The sequence below is a fragment of the Diadema antillarum genome, unplaced genomic scaffold (assembly GCF_040938485.1).
Source record: "Diadema antillarum isolate AM-2024a unplaced genomic scaffold, OU_Dant_1.0 seq00001956_RagTag, whole genome shotgun sequence".
NCBI classification, from domain to species: domain Eukaryota; kingdom Metazoa; phylum Echinodermata; class Echinoidea; order Diadematoida; family Diadematidae; genus Diadema; species Diadema antillarum.
Window position 1 is genome coordinate 26,994 of NW_027272616.1, and position 24,358 is coordinate 51,351.

The 24,358-nt window shown below is 39.3% G+C and overlaps 1 protein-coding gene across 1 annotated transcript in view; it reads left to right on the plus strand.

Annotated features, from left to right (window-relative positions):
- Positions 1 to 20,959, plus strand: part of LOC139713393 (polycomb protein suz12-A-like) — a 43,219-nt gene extending 22,260 nt beyond the window's left edge. The window contains exons 3-14 of the mRNA XM_071625128.1: positions 5,071 to 5,204; positions 9,786 to 9,835; positions 10,570 to 10,643; positions 11,537 to 11,786; positions 12,211 to 12,497; positions 13,066 to 13,279; positions 15,134 to 15,432; positions 16,384 to 16,544; positions 17,223 to 17,315; positions 18,383 to 18,488; positions 18,998 to 19,077; positions 19,852 to 20,959. Coding sequence (XP_071481229.1) covers positions 5,071 to 5,204; positions 9,786 to 9,835; positions 10,570 to 10,643; positions 11,537 to 11,786; positions 12,211 to 12,497; positions 13,066 to 13,279; positions 15,134 to 15,432; positions 16,384 to 16,544; positions 17,223 to 17,315; positions 18,383 to 18,488; positions 18,998 to 19,077; positions 19,852 to 20,410 — 2,307 coding nt within the window. The 3' untranslated portion in view covers positions 20,411 to 20,959. The remainder of the gene's footprint in view (positions 1 to 5,070; positions 5,205 to 9,785; positions 9,836 to 10,569; positions 10,644 to 11,536; positions 11,787 to 12,210; positions 12,498 to 13,065; positions 13,280 to 15,133; positions 15,433 to 16,383; positions 16,545 to 17,222; positions 17,316 to 18,382; positions 18,489 to 18,997; positions 19,078 to 19,851) is intronic.
- Positions 20,960 to 24,358: the final 3,399 nt, after the last annotated feature.

The following is a 24,358-nucleotide window of genomic DNA, read 5'->3' on the forward strand; positions in this document are numbered from 1 at the left end:
TTAAACAACTATAAATCCGTTATACTGAGTACAGAGTTTCAGAATTGATAGTGATTGGGATTTTTAAGGAATAATAATGTTTTCAAAATTCATAACAAATTGCAATGAACAAGGATGATGACATGGTAGCCTCACTATAAGAATGTACTAGTTGGGGCTCAAGGAAGCAGAACAAAAAACAGAAGGCATGCATATTTCTACCCAGGTGAACTTGTCAAGCAAACAGTATTGTAATGGAATTACACTGCTACATTTCTGAAATATGTGAGAGGCTCCTTTGTCATCAACACTGTTCAGTGTAATTTGTTTAAGATTTTCAGAGTATTGGTTTCTCTGCTCCAGGACCACAATAAATTCCACAAATCTACACATGGAACTGTCGATTTATGTACTACTTGATGTGAAATTATGAAAATTGTATGGAATGCCCCTTTAAAGAGGAAATACACCCCCAAAACTAAATCAAAAGAAAAAGAAAAAGAAAAATATTCCCCACAGAACAATACAAAAAGGACAAACATCAGATAAGAAATAAGGAAGATATGACATTTTGACATTTCACATTTTTTGGAAAACATTTCTTGACTAGTTTTGTGAATATTCAAATGAGCAAATTGATGATGTCATGCTCTCACAATTTCTTATTCATTTCATATACAGAAATGACAAAAATCTCATATTTCAGCTGTATGATAAAACTTGTCTTAAAGGGAACCCAAACCCAAAGAGCAATGTGGATTAAGTAAAATCACCAATATTAGTAGAACACAGTTAAGTTTGAGGAAAATCGGACAATCGATGCAAAAGTTATGAATTTTTAAAGTTCTGGTGTTGGAACCGCTGGATGAGGAGACTAGTAGAGGTTATGACGTATTAGTGGACAACAATGTAAAGAAAATATAAAGAAAATTCCACAAAAATTCACTTTTCTAGCATTATGAAAGAGCACTTGACTAACTGCTTTCAGAAAGCAGGTCGAATAATTGCTACCCTTAACATATTATGTCAGTATCAAGATGATGGAATGTGTAATTTTCATGAAAAAAGATTTCTTTATACTACACCAAATTTTTCAATTTCAATTCAATGTTTTATTTCATTTTTCGACAAGAACATATAAACATCACTTATTTTTTTTTTTGTAACAGAAAATAAGGTGTGTTAAAACAATGTAGGACGAAAAGAATATACAATGATTGTAGCACCTTACAATAATTATACATTATCATAAAACTCAAGTGATTTGAAGTAAGTAAACAATGTGGATAATTAGAAAAATGGAGGGACCCACTAAAAAGACAAAGCTTGTAGAATGTGAGTCCCTCAGAAGAAAAACATCAGTTGAAAGCAAAGAGAAGGTCTGGAAGCCCACTAGAGAGACAGATCAACAAAACAGACACAATAGTCATGTACACATGTAGAAACATGAAACGGGACTGAAATAGGAGTAACAGTACAACAGAGAGTTGACTACGAGACGAGACAAAATGAGACAAAACTAACATAACAGTATTAAGAGAACAGAACGGAACAGACAAAACGTTTAGCAGAGGCAGCGATCTCTTCGGAAGTGTGTCGAGAGAGAGAGAGAAAGTGACGCAAGAAAGAACAATGTGCTAGAGATATAATCGCAGAAATATCCTAGACTTATTACATGAGTATAACTAGAGAAGCCCTCTGAGAGCGCAGACCTCCACCAAGTATGCAGCTCATTTCCACCGTCCCACGGATCTTGTTATGTTCTTCCATAGAGATATAGTGATTTCCACCCATACATACTTATTGTGTGCTGACAGTCGCCCGATTTCCCAATATAGAAGCCTTTGATATGTCTTAAATCCTCAGCTGCGCGGTGCGCCTCGCCCTAGCAGAAACTAGAGTACGCACTGTAGTGTGCGCATGCAAACCTCAAGTACGCGCAGCCTGAACTCCCAAGTTCCATTGACCCTACCTGCCAAAATATCAAAATCCTTCATAAATTTCCCAAAAATTCTCGGATCACTACCAAAAGTTAATCGTTTGTTACTCGTGTCATTCTCAGCCTTTCCTGCAAGTTTCATCCGAATCCGTTAACTACCTTTTGAGTTATTTTGCACACGGACAAACTAACGAACGAACGAACTAACTAACAAACAAACCAACGGTTACGAAAACATAACCTCCCCCCCTTGGCAGAGGTAACAATAAGAGAATAAACATAGGAATCAATACGTGGTTCTTAGATGAGGAATCATAACAGCTGGTTAATTCAAGTCAGTAAAATTATGAGATTGCAGTAGAACAAATTTCAGTTTCCTTTTAAATGAGTATATAGAGGGGGCATTTTTAATATCGGAATGCAAGGAATTCCAATAACTTGGGCTGGTATAAACAAGTATTCTTGGCTAAAATCGTACGAAGACGAGGTAAATGATATTCATTAGAACGTCGAGTTGGATATTCATGAAATGACTGATTTTTTAGGAACATGGAATGAAAAATATCAGGAAGAGAGTTATTGTTGTACATATACATAAATTGTCGTAAATTAAATAAAAACAAATCTCTGATTTTTAACAGCTTATTAGAAGCAAACAATACATCTGTTTGAGAACGTATGGGAGAATAACAAATGACGCGTAGAGCTTTCTTTTGCAAAAGAAACACTCTATCCAACAAATTTTGGTGGGTGTTGCCCCAAACTAAAACTCCATAATTAAGGTAAGGCAATATCAATGACGAGTATAACATAAGTAATGATTTTTGTGGGAAACACAATTTTAGTCTATTGATAACGCCTATATTACGTGAAATTATATTACAAATATAATCAATATGCAATTTCCAAGAAAGTTTATCATCTACAATAATACCAAGGAATTTGAAATATGAAACTCTTTCTAAATGTGTATCATCCAAAACTATGTCTGTATTTAAGTGCTAACGGTATTACTAAAAAGCATATAAATATTTCGTTTTTTGAACATTCAACGAGAGCTTATTAGCTCTCACCCAATTTGTTACTTTTTTCAATTCACTGTTAACTTTTTGAACAAGAACATCAATATCACTATGAGACCTCTAGTAGTCTAATCATCCAGCGGTTCCAACACCAAAACTTTAAAAATTCATAACTTTTGCATCAATTGTCCGATTTTCCTCAAACTTTCACTGCTGTGTTCTACTAATGTTGCTGCTTTCACTCAATCCACATTGCTCTTTGGATTTGGGTTCCCTTTAAAACCACTCAGAATAAAAAAGAACAAATGTTAACTCCAGATGATATATCTTGATGTGGGAACATGCTTTTATTTATATTAACTAAAATTAACATTTTCCCCTAATTTCATCTATTGTATATGAAAAATTGTGAGGGCAAGACATCATCATGTTCTTTACCAGCTTTTGGCCATGCTAAACCTTGGTTGTGTGTCTGAGATCAAATGCCATAATTTTAAAGTTGATGGAGAAAATCTCTAAAAGGGCTCTTTAAATTTCAAGTAGAGTCCTTTTCCCCCAGTAAAGTTACTTTGGTTTCTCATGACCATTGGCAGTTAAATTTGTGAGTTCGTTTAAGGCTCAACCATTTGTGAGTGGTTTAACGGACTACTGGCAAAATTTTAGCAACTGTACATAACAAACCCTGTGTCTACACTGAACTAAGAGTGCTCTCAATGTCACTCGTAAACGAGTGGACACTTTACAGCAAGATACACAGGGTCCAGTCTCCATACTTTTTCAAGGCAGAAGTACCTTTAACCCATTGAGGATGGGTTGATTTTGCTCCAACACGCATTTCCCATAGACACTTGCCCAGTGGAGTACTGTATACGCGGAATATTTCGCGAGATTTTTATTTTCACGAATTTCGCTGATCCCCATGTGAATGTGACGTACGCGTGTACACTTCTCCATTCAATACAGGACTCCACGATCGCGAATTTAACCACCTGTGAAATCGTCGGGAATTCCCGATTCGTGAAAATTTAGACTCGCGAAATATATGGCGTATACAGTATACTCGGGACTCGTCCTCAACGGGTTAAGATTGTACGTGCCAAGGCTCTTCACTGGCTTCAACTTGCCAAGTTTACACCAGCATTCAGTTATCCATCCAAATTTGACCTGCATTTGTATGTTAATTAAAGCCCACTCAGGTGTAGCAATGTGCCCCAATCCAACAGGAATGCCATGGTGACACAATGGCGATAAGGGGGATTAGGCAATCTCTATTTATGAACGATTAGTTTCCAGACATCTGTGGTATACTAATTTGCAAAGAAAGCACTCTGAAGTGTGTGTGTGTGTGTGTGTGTGTGTGTGTGTGTGTATGCATGCGTGCCAATCGGCAAACGTAGCACAGCAAGGGTTAGGTTTGTGTGTAGTTGTGGGGACAGTCAGAGTCCCAGGCGGGTTCAAAAGATCATGCCTCTGAAATGGAACAGAATGGAAAGCTGTCGGAAATCTTCAGATCAGAACACCATATTATAAACAAAGCAGCTGTCTTCTTGCTATTCTCATCTAATCATAGATGATCGTACAGGCTGTTGCACAATGCTCATTGTCAATGTTATTATTTTCTTTTTTGCTAGGCTTTGGCTAGTATGAATACAGTGTTCAATGACCATGCTGTGTAAAGTCCTGGCCCCGGTGGCTCAACACGTGGACTCCTTCAGCTATGTTGTAGATGGAAATGTCTTACTAGCTTCAGTTGTTACCCTGTTCTCTGAAGTGCACGCATTGTCGTTTATAGATTATTTTTGTTGAGTTCTTTGCCATTTTAACAAAATTATATAGCAGCCACTAGCATGAAAATTGATAGCTGAATTTTTCCCCAAAACAAACCAAATAATAACATTTGATAGTGATGATGATTTAAAACAAATGGTGATGACTTGAAGATCTTTATTGACATTACAATACAGTATAGGTACCATTGCTAGCCAAATCAGTGCTCAGTATTTTCTGTTTCAAACAAGCTCTTACCATGTTTAAACTATTTTGAGCCATCTCAAGCTGTTCAGAATTATAATCCCACCAGTTTGAGACACGCCAGTCACGTGATGCACAATGTATGTCTTTGAATCCCAGCCGGTGTTCCTGAGGCGGACCCTGACTTACATGCATCGCCAGCTGGAGCGGAAAAGCAGCAGAAAGAAGTTCTCCGTCGACAGTCTACTGGAGGTGAAAGAGAATAAACTGAAGGCCGCGACACCGTCCGGAGGGTATGTAAAGTATATACTATGGCTTGGGTGCTGTGGATGTGGTTTGAGGATCTTCACATGGAGGTTTCAAGTTCACATCTCGCCATGAGTTTACACAGGGTTGGACACTAACCCCCCTTTTTTGTTCCTCTGGTGGCCTGTTTGGGCGACTAAAATTATTATGTTGCATATTTAAAACTTAAGTGGCCTGACAAAGAAATGTATTGGCCCAAAATGCAAGGAAAAATATCAATCCAGTTTGACTCTTAAGGGGGGTTCACACGTACACCAATTAGCGGGATACAAATCTCGAGATTTGCATCGCGATCGGTATCTCGAGTTTTTCGCACGTGTAGACAGAAAAAACCCTTTTATTAGCGGGATAAGCATGGCTGTTAATCCCAAGAAATCTTGCGCTAGTTCATCAATTAGCAGGATAATTGGCCCCGCGCTGGTACGTGTGAACGGTCGGGATTAGAATCTCGAGTTTTTACATCCCATCATACTTCACCTCTTTCACCTCTTTGGTGCACCACAACAACCGCGCGCGAACCACACCACTGACGCGCAAAAAACAATGGACAAAGGGAAGCGCGCGCAGGCAGTGATAGAGAAGGGCGCTGTATGACCCAGTTTGCAGGCTTTGCTGTTATCTCTATCGGCAATTAGCGGGATAATTCTGTACGTATGGACGCTCGCAAAAAACTCGAGATTCCGAGCGTGATCGCTATCCCGCTAATTTGGTACGTGTGGATGCTCGCAAAAAATCTCGAGATACGGAGCGCGATCGTCATCCTGCTATATTGTACGTGTGAACCCGGCTAAAGTTGCCTGATTGGGCCACCAAAAGATAACCGTTTTGGAAATTTGGTGGCCCAACATCAAATTTTAGTGGCCCTGAGCCATTGCTAATGTGGAACCGTGGTACATTCGTGGACGAGATGTCTTGACACACTATGTTCCTTGATCCAGGTGCAATAATGGTCTCTCACCTGGTAGTGCTTTCAATACGTAAAATGATGATAATGACAAGGCCCTCTGGGTGAGCTGTATAACACTGAAGATGTTACTATGGTAATCCCATTCCCTATGATATGCTCAGGTGCCCATTAGACTTTGCGTATAGGATTGGTTATAGGCTGAGTTTAATCAGACTGTCATGTCTGTACAACAATTGTTGTATAATAAAGGGATCATATAGTTTTGGTTAAGACCTAATTTCAGGTTTCTAACATTTCGTGGTGAGATAATGAGAAACCTCTTTATGAAATATGAAAGAGCATGTAATTCCATGAGGAATTCAATGTTTATTTGATGAAAACTGGTTTTGAAATGCCTGAGATATCCAAAACAGAGCGATTTTAAAAAAGTGTGGGACCCACCTTTTATTACGATCGCTTTGTTTTAAATACTTTGTTTTTGGATACCGTTTCAGTCATTCCAAACCCAATTTTCATCAAATAAACTTTGAATTCCTCTTAAAATGGTATGCTCTGTACTATTTCATAAGTGTTTTCTTGGTATCTTGCAAAAAGTTAAAAGCCCAATTCTCATCTCCACCAATACTGTACCATCCCTTTAATATCAAAGTCATCCATGTAATCGTTATTATCACTACTTCTAATTGATATATATTCTTCCAAGTGTAGTACAGTGTACATGTATTCTTGTACACAACATCCCTGTTGTGACTACAAATATTAACCTACAGATGTAGGCTCTGGATGATTTGTTGAAGGTTCCAAACATCAAGCAAAGTTCCAACAGTGATGTGTGGCAGGGAGTCAGGATTGCCTGTTCTTAATCAGTATCAAGTCTTTTTAGTTCCATTTCGTCTGTCTGTTAAACTTCAAGTGATTTGAAATACCATGGACAGGGTTTTTTTGTGTGTGTGAGGCGTCCTCTTTTGAAGATTGCTAATGTGCAGGTTATTAATGAGAAAATGCTCTCCGTGGTTTAATGATGACAAGTATTCTCATCATTGTGTTAATTTTTCATGGCACATGTATCCGTCCTGCTACTCTTGTCTCTTGAAGAGCAAGGGAAGTATAGCCTGGGATGTTTTATTGCAAACTTGTCTATCCAGGAGCTCGGCTATTAAAGTCGCCAGACAATCACTTGATTGCCACCATGACAATGTAAATGCAAATCCGACAAATCCAGAGTGATGTTGGTGCTCATCAGTGGCAATGATGAATAGTTGCATTAAAGTTTTTGTGTCCCTGTGCAGCCCTGAAAGGTGTTCCTTTCAAAGCTGTTATCATATTGCAAAATCGAGTAGGTAGTGAGACTTCTCCTCAGGATAATAAAACATGAAACCTCTTAAATGATGGAGAAGGAATTAATACTAGAGATTTCCAGTGAATTTATTCGGACCCTGAAAAAAATTAAATCTGTTATTCTTTATACTAGAGGGAAGCACATCACATGATCAAGTGACATGTAATTAGTTTTTCATTTCTTGGAAGAAGAAAAAACTCTGGTGTATTGCCATAAGATTTCATACTTAATCTTATGAGATATTAGTCTTCAACCATGCTAGATGTTGTGATGTTTTGCAAGAGGATATAAAACCTGTTAATCCCACAGAAAAAGCAAAAAAAAGTAGGACGAAGCAACCGCCCTATTCTATGCCCATTTAACGACAATGTGTAAAAAACGGAAATGTTGATGCGTAGGTGAATATCAAAGTGTTACCAAGCAAATACGTGCTTGCCTTGTATGAAATATCCTTGATTTTTAATGGTAGCTCTGCTGGGTATACTGCCTGTTATATGTTATGAAGTTCCAATTTTGCTTGTTTTCTTTATTGATGTACAATAGTGTATTACTGGTCCGTCGAATGTCTCAGTGCTATCAATTAGAATATTTACTGTGTACTCTGTCGTCTACAGGATGGATTTTTTGGTTTATTTTCATATTTTTGTTTGTTTGGGGATGTAAATAGGAAAAATTATGAAGAAAAACGACCAACATCAGATTAAAGAAAAGGGGTGAGGGGGAGGAGAACAGGTATCAAGCTAGGTAGAGGGACAGAATTACCTTTGAATTGAATTTTAAACAGTCAATACGTTAGTCTTGTCCTTTCCCCTTTTGCATTCAAGCTGTCTTCATACAGGGATTATGTACAGGTATTGATAATTAGCTGACCTCCCTGGCTCAGACTACAAGTCAACTGTATTCACTATACAGTGTCTGATTCACTTCCACAAAGCGTATTCCTGTACACAGTAATGAATGACATTTGAATGAAATAGATATACATAGAACCCTCGGTTATTTACAAACACAAAAAGAATTCACTGACAGGGGCAGTGGAGGGAAAGAGAGGTCGTATGAATTCAATATACTGCACTTCCCATAGATAGCATGAGATGAAGGATGTAACAAAGTCTGTACACAAACTCAGTAGTTTGAGCTAGCAGCATATCATGGCCAGTGTCACAGGTTCGCTCACCCAGAGCGGCAGTGGTTTCATACTGAGCGTGCATTTTACTCTGAGTGTGTAATCTCAGTTGCAGCGTAATTCATAAGATCAGAATCTCATGATATCTCTTGTCTTTGTTGAATACTTATTGTAGTGTGTAGCCCATGTAAATTTTGTGTATCCCATATAGAAATTGGTGTGTTTGAAAGGGCTGCTGGTCATGGAATCCTCAATCATGATAAATGAAAGATCTTCAAGTTAAATGTAAACAACTCGTTTGGGTCTGACCGTGCAGAGAAACTTCAAAGTCCACATGCAGATTATGGCAATGAAAATCATTTCCAGAAAAGCAGGCTTCATTTCATTCAGTACAAAACAGTAGTTGAATGACCAAATACACACAGTGTACAGTACATCCTGTTTACATATAAAGTGTCAGTCATGCCTGATTCAGAATCATACAAACTTTTTAAGGATGATATACTGGACTTTATCATCCCAACATTAATAGAGATGTAGAAATAGAGAGAGATTTTATTTGTTTGTTTGTTACAAAAAATAATCAGATTGTCAGTATCAAATACAGTACTTTTATCAATTTTTTGCCTCAAAATTTTGTCCTTGTGTAAAGCCCTGACTGACAAATTTTCTATGTGATACTTCTTATGTTAATTCAAAATGATCATTGATAAAAATGCAGTGCTTTGATGGTTAGTGCACCAAAGTATACCTGACCATTTTATAGAAATGTCTTACAGAACATTAGAGCACAGGTTGCAAAATGCTACAACCTTGGTAAGTAATTCAATGTGTGTTTCTCAGACATTGAACAAGTGCTATGTTGGGTGACCGCTGATTTCAGCTTGAAAAGTTGAGAACTGCTTTTTACACCTTTGACTCATTGAAATCATTTCTCCTGACCTGTGATGATAATAAGAATAGCAATGATAATAACTGTGATTAATGTAGCACGTGATAATCGTTCATGATTTGAGAAATCGGTATGCTATTGTATAGATAGTTGTAGTGCGAAGATACCAATACACCATGTTAGCACATCAATTGTCAAACACTAAATGTATGAGTAATGAATTCAGGGGGATGAATAAAACATGTTTTGGCACTTAAATAGCACAGAGAGTCTTATCATGTTTTTTGTTTTATTCCCTCCACAGGCTCAGTGGAAAGTACCTGACCCTTACATTCAATCAGTTAAAATGGAAAGGTGAGGTCTTTTTATAAAATCAGAGTCTCCCTTAAGAGCTATTTATATAAATTTTCTTTCTGAGCTCTTATGAACACAGAGCGCTCTGTAGACAACCTTTTGGCTTGAAATTGCATGTTTTTGTTATTTATTTTTTATTTTTTTATTTGCCCCAAATTTGGAATAATGTGATGTCAGATCCTGGATGTATGCATTGTATAAAAAGCATGCATACATGGATGTACAAAGTTTGAATAATCAGCTTGACAGGAAAGTGTAAGAAACCACCACTCTGGTGACTAACTGCCAGGCAATACATTTAAAATTAAAGTTACCTCAGCAGCCACAGCATTGCTTGCATAAGTTGCCGGCACCTGACTTATAAGAAGACATTTGATGAAACAGGGAAAGAATAGAATGCCACAGTCTCAAGGACAGCAATATTTAAGTATTCAGAGGACGTGTATGATTTTTATATCCTCCCTTACATCATGCAGCTTAAAGAAAAACAAGAAAACCGTGAAATTTGTTATGGTTTAAAGTATCTACCTGCTTTGTCCAAGCTCCTCAGATCCTTGGGTTTATACATGTAGACCAAGTTTTGGTTCCAGATTATAACTGGGGGAAAAAAGAGGGGGGGGGGGGGTGTACAGTGATAATGGGATGACTATAGATGTGTGTGTTAAAGCAAATTTTGTCTCTTTGTGTGCTGCCCTCATACTCGTTTATGTCTGCGTGTAATGTCTGTTGACAAGGTGACAATGTGATTCCGGAGGACATGGCTACTGTAGAACTAATCCTGCTCAAAGTGTGTCATAAGAGGAGAAAGGTAAGTTAAAAGTTATATCCTTTTGCTGTTAAAAGCCAATGCAAAAAAAAAGTGAAAATGGTCTAGCTATTTAATATGAGCTTGAATCCTCATGAATGATGCTGTGGAAAATTTAGTTTTATAGACACCTGCCATCAAAAACCAAACCAAAATATTGTCAGCCATTTTTCAATGTTATCATTAAAGAGTGAGAATCTCCTCAAACTATATGGCATCAACTCTAATTTCAAACTTTTCTATGAGTTTTGTGTGACAGTTTTGCTACTCCGCTTGCCTGATGACATGGTTGTCAGTGGAGACTAATGGCCATTATGAAGATGTGAAATATTTTAACTGATTGTGCTAAAATTTTGCATCTTACTTTTGTGTACAATGCAGCCACCTGTTTTAGACAAATATGATCAGTCTCCTGCATATTTTCTGTCATCCTTGCGAAGTATGCATTGTTTCTCTTATTACCGGTACTTACTTCATTTGTACATATATTTTGCAATCTATACCTTATAACTCAACCTGTTAAATTTGGTTTATTTCTGCATTGTTTTTCTCCAAGTACAATAAAAAATCAATACAAGTTGATACAGAGTATATGCAAAAAAAAAAGAAGAAAGAAAAGAAAGTAGAACATACAAATCAATGCACAAATTGTCAATTTCATAACAACATTGTCCCTAATACATGTATAGATTTAAAGCAACCTTACATACATGTAATGCTAAAAGTGTTTCTTGCAAATTGTTACAATTATTGTGAAATGTATGCTTGGTAGTATGTATTACATTTTGTTAGATCTGAATAAAGTATAATTGAACTGAATTGAGTTTGAATTGAATTGAAATAGTGGGAGTAGAATACACAAAATGCCAACCTGTAATTTATTTGTGTGTCTCCAGGACATTTGCCTGCCCATCATGCGAGTTTCCCTCGGTCAGTGCCAGGTTCCTATGAACCTGCCTCTGTCCTTGGGCTCAGCCCCCGTTCAGCCGCCGCCGTCCCTGACCATCCCCAGCAGCTACTTCAGCCACTCCAACGGACACACGGTGCGCTCCTACAGGCTCCTCCTACAGGCACGCTGCCCCACCTCCTCTGCCATGCCCAACGGGAGCCTCTGCAATGGCGATGCGGACTCATCAGAGACGATGAGTGAGTTCTTAATCACAGTGCACTCCCATTAAAACAAACGCGGTTATAACAAAATTCCTGTTTCAACTGTTCATTGTTTAATGGTTTACATAGGTACACACATTTCTATTTGTTTCAAGAAAAAAAAATGAATAATGAATAGCCATAAGAACCTGCTGTGGAATGCTTCTGGTCATGGCTATACTCAGTCAAAATTTGAAAAAAACAAACAAAGCAAAACAAAAACAAACATACAATGACTGGGGCATTGCTAGGGATTACCTGGTACATTTGTTGTTGACAGTGACATAAGGGATTGCAGCATTGCGACTGGTATGATATGTTTTCAGCATACCAGTGGAGTCTAATTCAGTCAATATTCGAACAAGTTAGCCCGTGCGATGTACTGTCACATATCACTCTGGACCTCAAACTTGTTTGGCAGCAGACGGACAGGCATCCAAGAGACGGAAGGTGATGACGAGGTTAAAAGAGAAGGAGCTGGAATCCAGCGGTCTCCTGCCACCACCACCGCCGCCACAGTCCTCGCAGCCACCCCAGAACCACGAGGAGGAGCCCGTCGCAATGTTCGCGTCGGAGCTGGTGGTCGTCGACAAGCAGAACAAGTGCCAACTCCTGGATGGCACCTACGAGCTGGCCCTCCAGGAGGTCCAGTCCAAGAGTACCCACAAGTACCATAGTGCTTCATGGGAAACCATTGCAGATGGAAAGGTGAGATGAGAAGACGTAATATCATTTTGCGCTTGGTTTCATTTACTTTTCCCCGGAGGACAGGTTGTATGAAAAAAAAAAGGATAGACTAATGATAATATACAGTGCACTCCTGTTATGACATGCACGTTTACAACAAAATTCCTGTTACAACGAAGTAAAATCCAGTCGCCAAAATTCCTCTTCAAACTATGTTTTTATGTAACCTTACTGTTTGGCTGTAACAAAATTTCAAATTAACGAATGAAAACAGCCAGTCCTGAGGAGTTTGTTATGACAGAGGTCACCTGTGTATCATTCTGATATCAGTCGGACAAACTAAAAATTATGGGTTGCTTTTTGATTTACTTTGTTTTGCCTGTGCAGCTCCCAAACTGTGGAATGACTTACCCAATGGAAGTCAGGAAATCCCCAACTGTAGCAGTCTTTAAATCAAGACTTAGATCAAAACTGTGCATTATTGTCAAGCATATTTAGAAGCTTTTGCAGCACAGAAGAATATATGTACATAGGTTTTGTGCTTTATAAATTGATATTAAAATTATTAATCATGATTATTTTTCAACAGTCCGTTGGTCCACTAGAAGTCCCAGACCTCAGTCCCCGGCTGAGCTTCAGTCTGACGTGGAGCAGCAGTGACAAAGACCTGGAGGAAACTAGCACCCTGAGGTCGCCGGAGAGGTCGTCGAGGTCGACTTCCAACCACGGTTCCAGCAATGAGCTCATACATTCCACATCATTGGACCCAGCTAAACACAGTGCCTTGAGTAATGGGGAAACATGTGAGTGAAACTAATCCTCAGTGCTTGAGACAGCAGGGCCTTGTTGCATAAAAGTGGAGATGAAACATTAGTCAGAAAAGCAAACATAAGTCTCTGAATATGCAGTTCTGATTGGCTGATACCCGATGTTTTGTTTGATTTTCTGACTTAAGTTTGATTGCATCTTTTTATGGAACAGGGCCCTGATCAGAAATAGGGTGTAGGGCTTAACCCTATTCTAACTGGGGGGTCAATTTGACCCCCCCCCCCCCCGCGACATTTCGCGCCGTGATTCCGCAACGCGCGAAGATTTTGCTGCGTCGTTTCATGACTTTTTTCTTTGAAGTCTCCCGCATATTTTGAGACCAAATTTGCGATGTCCGGGTACACCGTTCTGAAGTTACGTAATGTTTTGCGTATGCATGTCAACCCGAAAATGGCTCAAATTCATGATATCGTGTGCAAATCCAATGCAAATTGTGTTTTTTGGTTGAATTGATATAAATTAGATTATTTCAACTTTTAACCATTGAAATTAATCAATTTTAATGTAGATAAGCTTGCTAAAGTGCCTGCAACAAATTTTGGCCAAAAAACAATAGAAAACAAATGGTAAAAAAAACAGTGAAATACATAAGAAATTAACAAAACAATAAAAAACAAAAGAAACTGATTTTGATTGTGCTATTTTTTTACAAGAAAATTGTTAAATGTGTCTTGAGGAACTCTTACACAAAAATGTAGCAATCATTCAGTCGTTTTAATGGAGTTAAAGGTGAAAATATGATTTCATGCGTAAATTTGCATAATTAATTTACTAAAAATAGAAAATCAAATTTTTCTTTTGTATGACCATGTAATCTTGTAGTTGACATCCGGCTCTATGTTTAGGCAAAATTTTGCGATCGGCAGCCGAGATCTGAAGGGGGGGTCAAATTGACCCCCCACCCCCCAGTAAAAACTTAGTCTCAAATAGCCCAGTTAGAATAGGGTTAAGCAATGTAAAAGGCTGCGAAGGGTTGTTTGAGTGCTATTGCTTCACATCTACAGCCAGCAATATACCTAGCCATACCAGAAAACTGAATAGATGTACCAAGCATTGCTGTATCATACCAGATATTGGGGTGGAAATTGTATGAAGGAAGGATCCATGCCAGTTTGGGATCTCAAGCAGAGATGCCAACTGTTACTTTATTCTGTTTTTTGCCAAAGATCAGCAGGTTTTTATGGAAAATACTGTTTTTCCCAGATTGTATTACAACACATGTCTATTGCAGGAAATGTAGTATTGTTGTTCCACTGAAAATATGCTATTTCGGCCCTAGAAATACTTCAGTGCTGTTTGGCAAAGGTTGGTATCCCTACCCAAGCTAGGTAGTCATACTCCGGGCAGACACAACACACCAAGCACAAAGTGGTGCAGGATGCCTACATAAATATACCTCAATCATCAGACTATAAGGCTTTAAAACACTGTACTTTTGAGTCATAAAGCTTGGAAACTTACCTCATTTTCCCCCAATCGTTTAACAAGTGTGTAATGCAAAACACAATCCAGTTTCAACCCTCTCTTGCAAATTAGTTGACAAATAGATGGTGCTCAGAAAGTTCATGATTTTTTAGGTCTATTCATGTTGAAAGAAAAATAAAAAAATAATGTGAAGTTTTTGAATGATTCTCAAGAGGTGTCTGGTTGTGTGCACAAACATCAGAAGCATCAATAAGCACAATAGCTTGCCTACATTTCCATCCATGTTTCCACAAGTTGTTCTTTCTGTCAAATGTGACAGAAGGTTACAAAAATGAGGCCTTTGTAAAATTGGCATCACTATCGTCTTTAATTGATGACCAAAAATATGTTTCTCTTCCACACAGTAAGCAGTAAGTCCACCACGTCTCCCCTGCGGAGGAGCCAGCATTCAATCACCACCACCACCACCGTCTCTCCGTCCAAGGGGGCGCCCTCTTCCAAGAATGGTGCCACGATGACGCCGGCCATGGCGGAGAAGGTGGAGCGCGTCTTCTACCAGTTCCTGTACAACAACAACACACGCCAGCAGACGGAGGCGCGGGACAACCTGCGGTGCCCGTGGTGCGCCCTCAACTGTCTGCGACTCTACTCGCTGCTCAAACACCTCAGTACTTGCCACAGTAGATTCATTTTCACTTATGTGGTGAGTGCCCCCTGAAGTTTGCACATGACTTTCGGCTGACGGTGAAAGTTGTGGAAATAAAGTTGTTCTCGTGGCAGCAAAGACAGGATTTCATACCAGTCTGTATCAATGACTCAATTAATTGTGACTATTGCAATTTAAAGAGTTTATGATGCTGAGCATTGTTGCATTGATCCCTGTGATAGCCACTGCATATCATAAATTGCAGAAAATTAGATCATTTCACTCATTCAAGTAGCAATTGACTTAGGGCTGTTGCAATATCTTTCCATTAAATATCATGCTGCTTAAACTGACCTTCATTCTGTGAACAAAGTTGATCACTTGACCTGTATAGTATGATCAGGACATGAGTAATCTTTCAATCAATGATTTCAGAAGGGAGCATTGCATTGAGTCACTGCTCCAGATGTATGCATGTCAGTAGCACCCATGCTGTGCTTGAAGCTGTATAGTTTTGTATATTGATTGTTTCTGCAATGCAAGTGGTAATTTGCACAGATGCTTCGAAACTAATTGTCAATAATCCCCCTCTGCCCTTATATTGCATCCTCATGACCTCCCTATTGGACCTAGGCAATGTTACACCTAACTGCGCTCTGGAACTTACGATAAAGTTTTTGGAGGATTAGCAAAATGTTAATGAAAAGACTCTGCAAGCTGTTGCTAGGTGCCGTGGCATTTTAAGTTGTTTAATGCGCTCAAAGTCAAGTCTGTGTACTTGGATGTTTCGAGTGTGCAATCTCCAGTCTTTACCAGATTTTATTTACCGATCATTGAATTTGTGAATGGAGCTACAACGTATATGTCTGATGCTACGTGATTTTCCGTGGCATCCTCCTCAAACAAGATATCGTCAAGTGTTTGAAGATGAGTTTTATGCTTTTATGTTTTGTTTGTGAAATTTTTTTCACATTCTACTATGTCTCTTTGAATGTTCCTATTGCACAGCCTCATCAAACAAACGCAAGGATAGACGTGTCCATCAACGAACACTATGACGGTTCATATTCGGGGAATCCCCAGAATCTCATCACCTCTCACATGGGCTACGCCTTCCAGAGAAATGGCCCGTGTAGACGGACACCTGTCACTCAGATACTAGTCATGAAGTGAGTAGAGATGTCATGGCTAGAAAATGCTGTCATGTGGGGTTTTGCAACAAATAAGGTGTAATCAGGTTTACTCAGGTGAAAAGCCAACATGAGTAGGTCATCTCGACTTTCAAAATGGTGCCCATTCTTTCTTTTCTTTTGTTATGCCAACATAGTTACCTGCTCTGCTGTGTAATGGTCTGGTGCACGTGTTTAAATCCAAGGTTGTGAGAACAAGCCAACCAGGGTCTGAGAGCTGTGGGTAATGCACTACCAAGGATGTATTTAACGGCCATGATATTGCAGTGGGATCATCATGAGTTGTCACTGCTCCGCAATTAACTTTGGAAATCAGAAATGAAATACCATCAATTTTAGACCAGTAAAGAGAACAGTAACACCTTATCAATGAACTAGAATAAGATGAATAAAATGTGGTGCATCGTATTGAAGTTGAGTAGGATTTGAGGGCTGAAGGTGTGGTGTTGCGTGATGTAATGTCATGTTGTGTGGCGTAGTGTAATGACATGTTGTGGCATAGTGTAGTGTAGTGTAGTGTAGTGTAGTGTAGTGTAGTGTGGTGCAGTGTAGAGAAGTGCAGTGCAGTGTAGTGTGGTGATATGGTGCAGTGTAGTGTAATGTATTCTAATATGCTCTGTTTATAAACTCAGTGTTTGTTCTGATTCATACTGACAGACCTGAGAGGCCCAAGGAGAGCCTGCTAGAATTTCAAGAAGGCGAGAACACAGACTACCTCACGAGTCGACCCTACATCTCAGGCCATAACCGGTAAGACTGAAGCTTAATGTTGTGCACATTAGAAGGATAGATTCTGTACAGGTAGTACAGTGAAAGCTGGATATTGAGATACACAACACTCAAAATTCTTCAGCGTGTTTTTGGTTGTCTTTAGAGGGACGGCAAGAGGGAAGTTGTGGGGTATACTTCTCTTCAGAGTTTCACTGCATGATAGTGTTGGTATAATTTGTGCAAAGAAATGACAGACCCTCACCGTTATCCTACAGTCCTTGTTTTACGTCATATACACACCATGCTCCATACTCCCCCAAATCAGCTTCAATCATATTTTGATCAGTTTCATGGTTTGATAGTATTGAAGAAAAGCAAAAGATATGCTTGGATATTGAATCCTTTTGTAAATTTGTGCCATGTCTCGTGGATGCGATTACATGCGACTCGTGTTCAGAACAACGTCCTTTGGAACGGCAGTTTCTTTCGCGTATCAGAACTTAAACTTAGACGAACAGTAGTGTATAGATATATACGGACAGTCATTTTTGGAGCTTAACTTTTGCTTTATTGCAACAAGAATTTCTTTGAAAGCAAGAGATTATTGAGAAGAGGGGTGAAGATATGAGGTATGAGTTTCCTTCAGTTTGTCTGCCCTCTGTACAAGTGGAATTTAGAAACACCTAAAAAGAATGTAGCTATCCATTTGGTTGATTGCCTATCACAAGACATTCAGTTAAAAGTACCCTTGCACGCTGTGGCTGTCAGCTGTGCAATTTTGGTTGAGCAAAAATAGATAGCACGGCTGACGTCTCTAATTTCCATTGACTGCCATGTTAAATTCATGATTGACTCGAAGTTTTTGTTGCATCGCACTGTGAAAGATGAGGTGCACTATTCAACTCCGCTTTGCCTCGTGAAATAGAGCACCTCTATCTTTCACCTCGCGCAAAATCTTGTGCCATCGCACTCATGACCATTCACTATTTGTATACTGTTTCATTATATTCAAACTGTGTTTGTTATAACAGGAGTGCACTGTACATTATGTCGAGTGAAATTTATCAGCTTGATCTGTGTGATTGTTCCCTGCTTCTCTCTTGCAGCATATACTATCACACACACTCTCTGCAACCGATCCGACCTCAGGAGATGGACGAAGACAGCGAAGACGAGATCGACCCCGACTGGATCAAAGAGAGGACCAGGATGGTACGTTGCCAGGGTGTTTTTGCGATTCTTGAGTGGCGTACCAACCGACCAGACTTTGGCCTGATAGTCGGTATAATTTGTGATCGTGTATCGTAAAACCCACGCAAGTCTCTTTGTAGACCTGAAAGTATGTACGTTACTTAGGGTCAATAGTGATGACGATGAAAAATCATAGATTATGATAGTATTGATGATGATAGTATTGATGATGATGATGATGATGATGATGATGATGATGATGATGATGATGATGATGATGATGATGATGATGAGGAGGAGGAGGAGGAGGAGGATAAAATCACTCAAGGATTGTAGCATTTTGTTTTTTAAAGAGGCCAGTGTTGCTTAGTCTTTGAATGACCGTATACTCGTATCCCATCTCATTCAAAATACTTCTCATTGCGATTTTTCCAAATGCATTTGCGCTGCATCTACGCAAATCTGCATTGGGTTTTATCTGTTTCCGTCCCTCTGAATATTTTTTTTCCCTCTCTCTCTCATATTTTCAGATGATTGATGAGTTTTCAGATGTCAATGAAGGGGAGAAGGAGTTGATGAAGCTTTGGAACAATCACTGCATGAAACACAAGTAAGTCCAGCCCTTGCAGGATTTCGGAACAGAGGGTAGACACATTGCCAGTCTATTAGTTTTGAAGTCAGGGAAAATGTAGAATGATTGGAAGAACCCCCATTATAATGAAGTCCTTAGGACCCACAGTTTCCTTTTGCTTTATCAAAATTTTGTTATAGCCAAACAACGTATATAAAGATATGTAGACAATAATTTCAAGACTTGAATCTGTACTTCATTATAGAGTTTCGTTATAGCCGTGTACATTAGATGGGAGTCACTGTATTATGTAATTCAAGGCTCAATACTAACTTTTTGTCTTGTGGCACGTTTGGGCCACTAAAATCTGTAAATCTGAAATTTTGTTGGCCTGAAAAAGATATTGTAGTGGCCAAAAATAAAAGCAAATGTAACAATCCATTTTGAATCTTAGTTGCCCAAATGGGCCACCAAAAGATAAATTTGGTGGCCCAACACCAATAATTAGTGGCCCTGGGCCACTGGGCCACTGCTCATGTCGAGCCTTGTGTAATTACAGAAAATAGATGCAACTTAGGGGAGCTGAAGTTACCTGACTGTAGGGAAGAAGACCAAAAAATTCCATCAGATTAATGAGATAGATTGGAGAAGGTAAAACAACCTGGACTTGTGTTATTCTTTATATTTTAATACATTATTCTCTTGTGTTGCTGTCATTATTGGTCATCTGAGGTTAGATGGAAAAGGGTGGAAATGATTGAAGTGAATCATGCATCAGTGTTAGGAAAGTCAAACCTCTCCTTTGTTTTGCAGTTTCATAGCAGATTCCCAAATCCCTAAGGCGTGCTCGCTGTTCATCGAAGAGCACGGCGCCACCATCCTTCGGGAGAGCCTTGGCCAGAACTTCTTGCTCCATCTCATCAACCTGTACGACTTCAGCCTGCTCCACCCTCAGCTCATCCTCCGCTTCATGTCCCAGCTGGAGAGGCTGGGTCGCCGCAGCAACGGAGGGGAGCCGGGCGGGGCCGCCCCGGAGGGCATCACCCCGAGCAACCAGGAGGCGGTGGAGGAGGCCAGAGAGACTGAGAAGACAGAAACGAAGGAGGAACAGGACCAGGAGGAGCGGGACCAGGAAGAGACTAGCAAACCTCCCATCTTGTATCCAGAGGAGTCCCTAGTGAGTGTGGAGGCCAGCAAGGTGATGCCTGTCAACGGCGCCAATGTGATTGAAGATGACGACGACAGCGCGGACACTCTAGAAATGGACTACGGCAGGGATTACCTCATGGTAGATGACACTAATACAGCTGCCTCCACTGATGCCAGTCAGTCTAGTACTAATGAAGAAGAACCATCAGAAATAGACTCATAAAACTAAAGCACTGGCTGCATTAGTAAAATGGGAAATGTGATTAAACAAAATTGATACCGAAGTTATTTTCAGAGGGTGCCATGCACTCAAGAAGTATGTGAGGTACAGATCCCACAACATTGAGTCACGGCCAAAACTGGTGATTCAGGATTGCGTCACCACCAGTAATTCTGTTTTTTATTCTGTGGAGAGGCAACCCAAAGGGTGGATACCAGATATTCTGGCCATTTGAATTGGACACTGTAGTCAGAACTCTAGACATTGAGGTATTGTAGAATCGTTGTGCAGATTGCACAACATTTGAGAAGTGAGCTACGAGTAGAAATCTACTATCTATAGCAGAAATCTGAAACCCAAATCTGGTCATGTGAAGGGCGAACAATGCATATATGGGAAGAACTGGAACAGACAAATTTCAAACATGAACAAAGTCCACTGTTGGAACAAAATCGCTTGATTTTTGTGAAAGCATTGCCAGGGAAAGGTGTTGGCAGTGAGTTGTACACTTTCCCAATCTTATGTGGGATTCCCTCGGCAGATGGCATTCGTCATCGGTGCAACATGCACAAACTTTTTCTACCAGACTGCCCGTAGGTTTGGTGCTGAGAAAAACCAATATGCTGCTTCTTTCATATGGCATAATGTTGCCCGTTTCTAAATTTTTTCGAGAATGCTGTTCCTCTCAAGATGACTTACAATTGGTGGATGTCTCTCATTACTCGTTTCCTATGTGCGTTTCACTTTCTGATCAACTCACACCATCATTAACTTCTTTGGGCACCTTCTTATTTGTTTGAATAAATAATAGAATACAATGTTTGAATAAATAATAGAATAAAATTTTTGAAGTGTTATATTTCTGTCACGTCATGTTCCATGAGTGACTATTTCAAGTCTCTGATAGATAACTTCAGCTGGACTCACCTTGACATTTGGCAAGTTACTGTAAAAGTGGAAAGTTTCGCGGTGCTGAAATTTTCTTGCATTTCGCCCAACCGGAAGCTAGCACGAAAATAAAAGCACGCAAATATTTTTGCTTGCCATATGTTCCTGTACTTGATATCTTGATTCCACGGAATTAAAAACATGCGAAACTCTTCTAACCCGGCCAAGCGCAAAAAATTAGTTGCACGAAATTATCCACTGTTACAGTACTGTAAAACCTGAAATTTTGTGTGCATGAAACTTTTGCAAGTTTCACCAAAAGCCAAGATTTGCAAATGTTTGTCTACACAATGCACTGAATGCCAATGGCAGTTCGTGAAAGTTTCATGGCGCGAAAAAGGCTGTCAGCTCCAATTTGCCAAAGTTTCATGCCACATATGTTTCTGGTGTTATGGTATTGCTTACACCCTATCGTTTGAACCTTATCAAAAGCAGCAGTCGAAAATGTTTACTTCCTTTCGTGTGCATTCGAAGGTTTTCAAGGTTTATACAGAAATGTTTTGAAATCAAGAAATAGATTCACGCTTGAAAACCTGCCCACTTTGGTGTTTGTTTGTTTGTTTGTTTGTTTGTTGTTTTTTTTTTTGGGGGGGGGGGTTAATTTTTTTTTTCGGGGTGGGGGGGGGGGTGGGGCAGGAAGCTAGGCCCAGCAACAATTTTCATTTTGGTTGGTATTCTGACTTTGAATGCATCTTCTGCCATGTAGGCTAATGTTTTGAACTTTCCTATGTCAGTGTGAGTGTATGTGCAAATATTTACTATTCCTTTTCTTATCATACCAAGGTGCTGTATGCAAGCATCGTCGCTTGAAAATGGGAAAGAGCTGGAACACTGTACAATGTATGTAATCTCTTTCAACCTATGTCCCTTACAAGTTTTTGTGTGCCACCACATGTAAGTTTTTCTTCTTTTTTGTGGGGGAGTGGCAGGCATTTTTCTTTATGTGGCAGGGGGAATGAAATAATTTGTGCTGTTTTTTTTTTTTTTTTTTTTTTTTACAGCACATAGGATGACAAACAGCGGGATCAGTAGATGAGTTATGTTATTAATGCTCTCCCCCTTGAAAACATGCACAAGATATTCATGTGAAAGAGGTGCTTTGGTTCCTCCTCCTCCCCGCCCCCTTTCCTACAATTTTGCTTATTTCCTCAGTGACCCCAGTTATGGTTATTAAAACCATTGATTCTGCAAGGAATGTCGGCAAATAACATTTTGCATGTGAACTTTTGAAGGAGATGTTACACCACAAATATCTCTCAGTGCCTGTGGATTGCATGCAGTCTACAGCATTTCCCTCTGCCAAGTGTTTTTCCATGATTCTCTGCATATCAACTACTTGACAGGGACCAATGCACATTCGAAAGAAGAGCTGGATCATGTCACTGTGATGAAATTATGCTGCACTGATTGTATGCAGGGATTAGTCTCTAGCTCATCAGTAGTCATATCACATTTTTTATCTCAGCCAGCTTTTAAATACCTTTTTCTCATCAGACGATGTCATATCTACCTCTTCGATGTGAACTGCTCCTTTGTGGAACAGTGTTTGTTTGTTGTCATCGAGTAGTAGATGGCATGTTTGTTTTTTTATCAGTATCACAAGGTGTACACCTGATGTAGCACGTATGTTGTCTCTCTGACTTTAATATGTATAGAAACCATTCTTGTTGGACATGTATATCTGAAGGTGTGAACTGATATGTACAATATTGATAGAAAGTTGTGAACATGCTTAGTGAATAGAAAACATTTTCTACTCTGTATTTTGATCCCTGGCCCTATGACTGTATATTCAGTGGTTGTTCCCCCAGGTTGCAAACACATCCTTCTCATAATCTCATTGGAAATTGTCAGACCATGTCAAATGATTTGTACTATTCACTGTAACTTTATGTGGCATGGGTAGTGCTATGATTGGCATAATTAGGATTTGGATAACACTTGTAACCACAGTGACCCTTCTAAAGGGGTATCCGGGATACAGAGAAATCATGGTCATTTTGAAGTATGAACATGGTTTGTTGAACTTTTTAGAAAAAAATACCTGCCTGCCAACAACACACAAAGAAAACAAAGAACTTATGATAAGAATGTTCACATCTTTCACAAGCATAATATGGAATATTACAAAACCATCATTGAACATGTGTGCAAGGTATAAACTAGAAAAAGTCCTTCCAAAACTTGCTGAGCCCCATTGCTATGCCTATGGGGACTACCATGGTATGTAGCATGGTAGTCCCCATAGGCATACAAGCTTTCATTGGTAGTCTTACATTAGATATCTATGTAGATGCTTCTGAGCATGCACAATCTTTCGGTTTTTGCGCTCAGTTTGATTTCTCCCGATCTTTCATCAACTTTGTGTGTTTGCGACCCCAAATGACAAACATTTCCTTGAACAGTTTTAGCACTGTAATGGGGATTTCTGCTCATAAATAACTAACATCACATGGTTTAGAGATGAAAAAAAAAAGACTAGTGAGTTTACATACTCTCAAATGGGAGACTGCCATTCCATAGCTAGCTATGGTGTAAATGAGCAAATTTATAATGCATTACATGTACCAGGCAATGTCAATTATAATCCTCTTGATCTAGTTGCCTTGTGAAAGATGGTGTGTATTCAGAGATTGGATAAGACAACTATCAGCCTGAAAGTGTACTGCTTTGTAAATGTATGATCCTCTTCCCAGAATCAAAGTGATGTCAGTGAGAGAAGATATACCTTCTCGCGATACTTTTCTGTCGTACTATACCCACCAATTTCCTGAATTTTGTTGTCTCCTTTGGTGTATGTGCTGCCACTGTTGAAATGGACAAGAAGTTATATTCTATTCCCAGTATGGGGTTCATGTACACCATCATCAGTGACTTGAAAAAAAGAGTCAATTAGTAGACCAAACTGCCTCAAATTTTGTCATACTTCCATGCATACCTGATTCAGAGGTTTGCTACAAGTAATTGCTGCATTTGTCAAAAAACAAAGTTTTACCCTCTGTG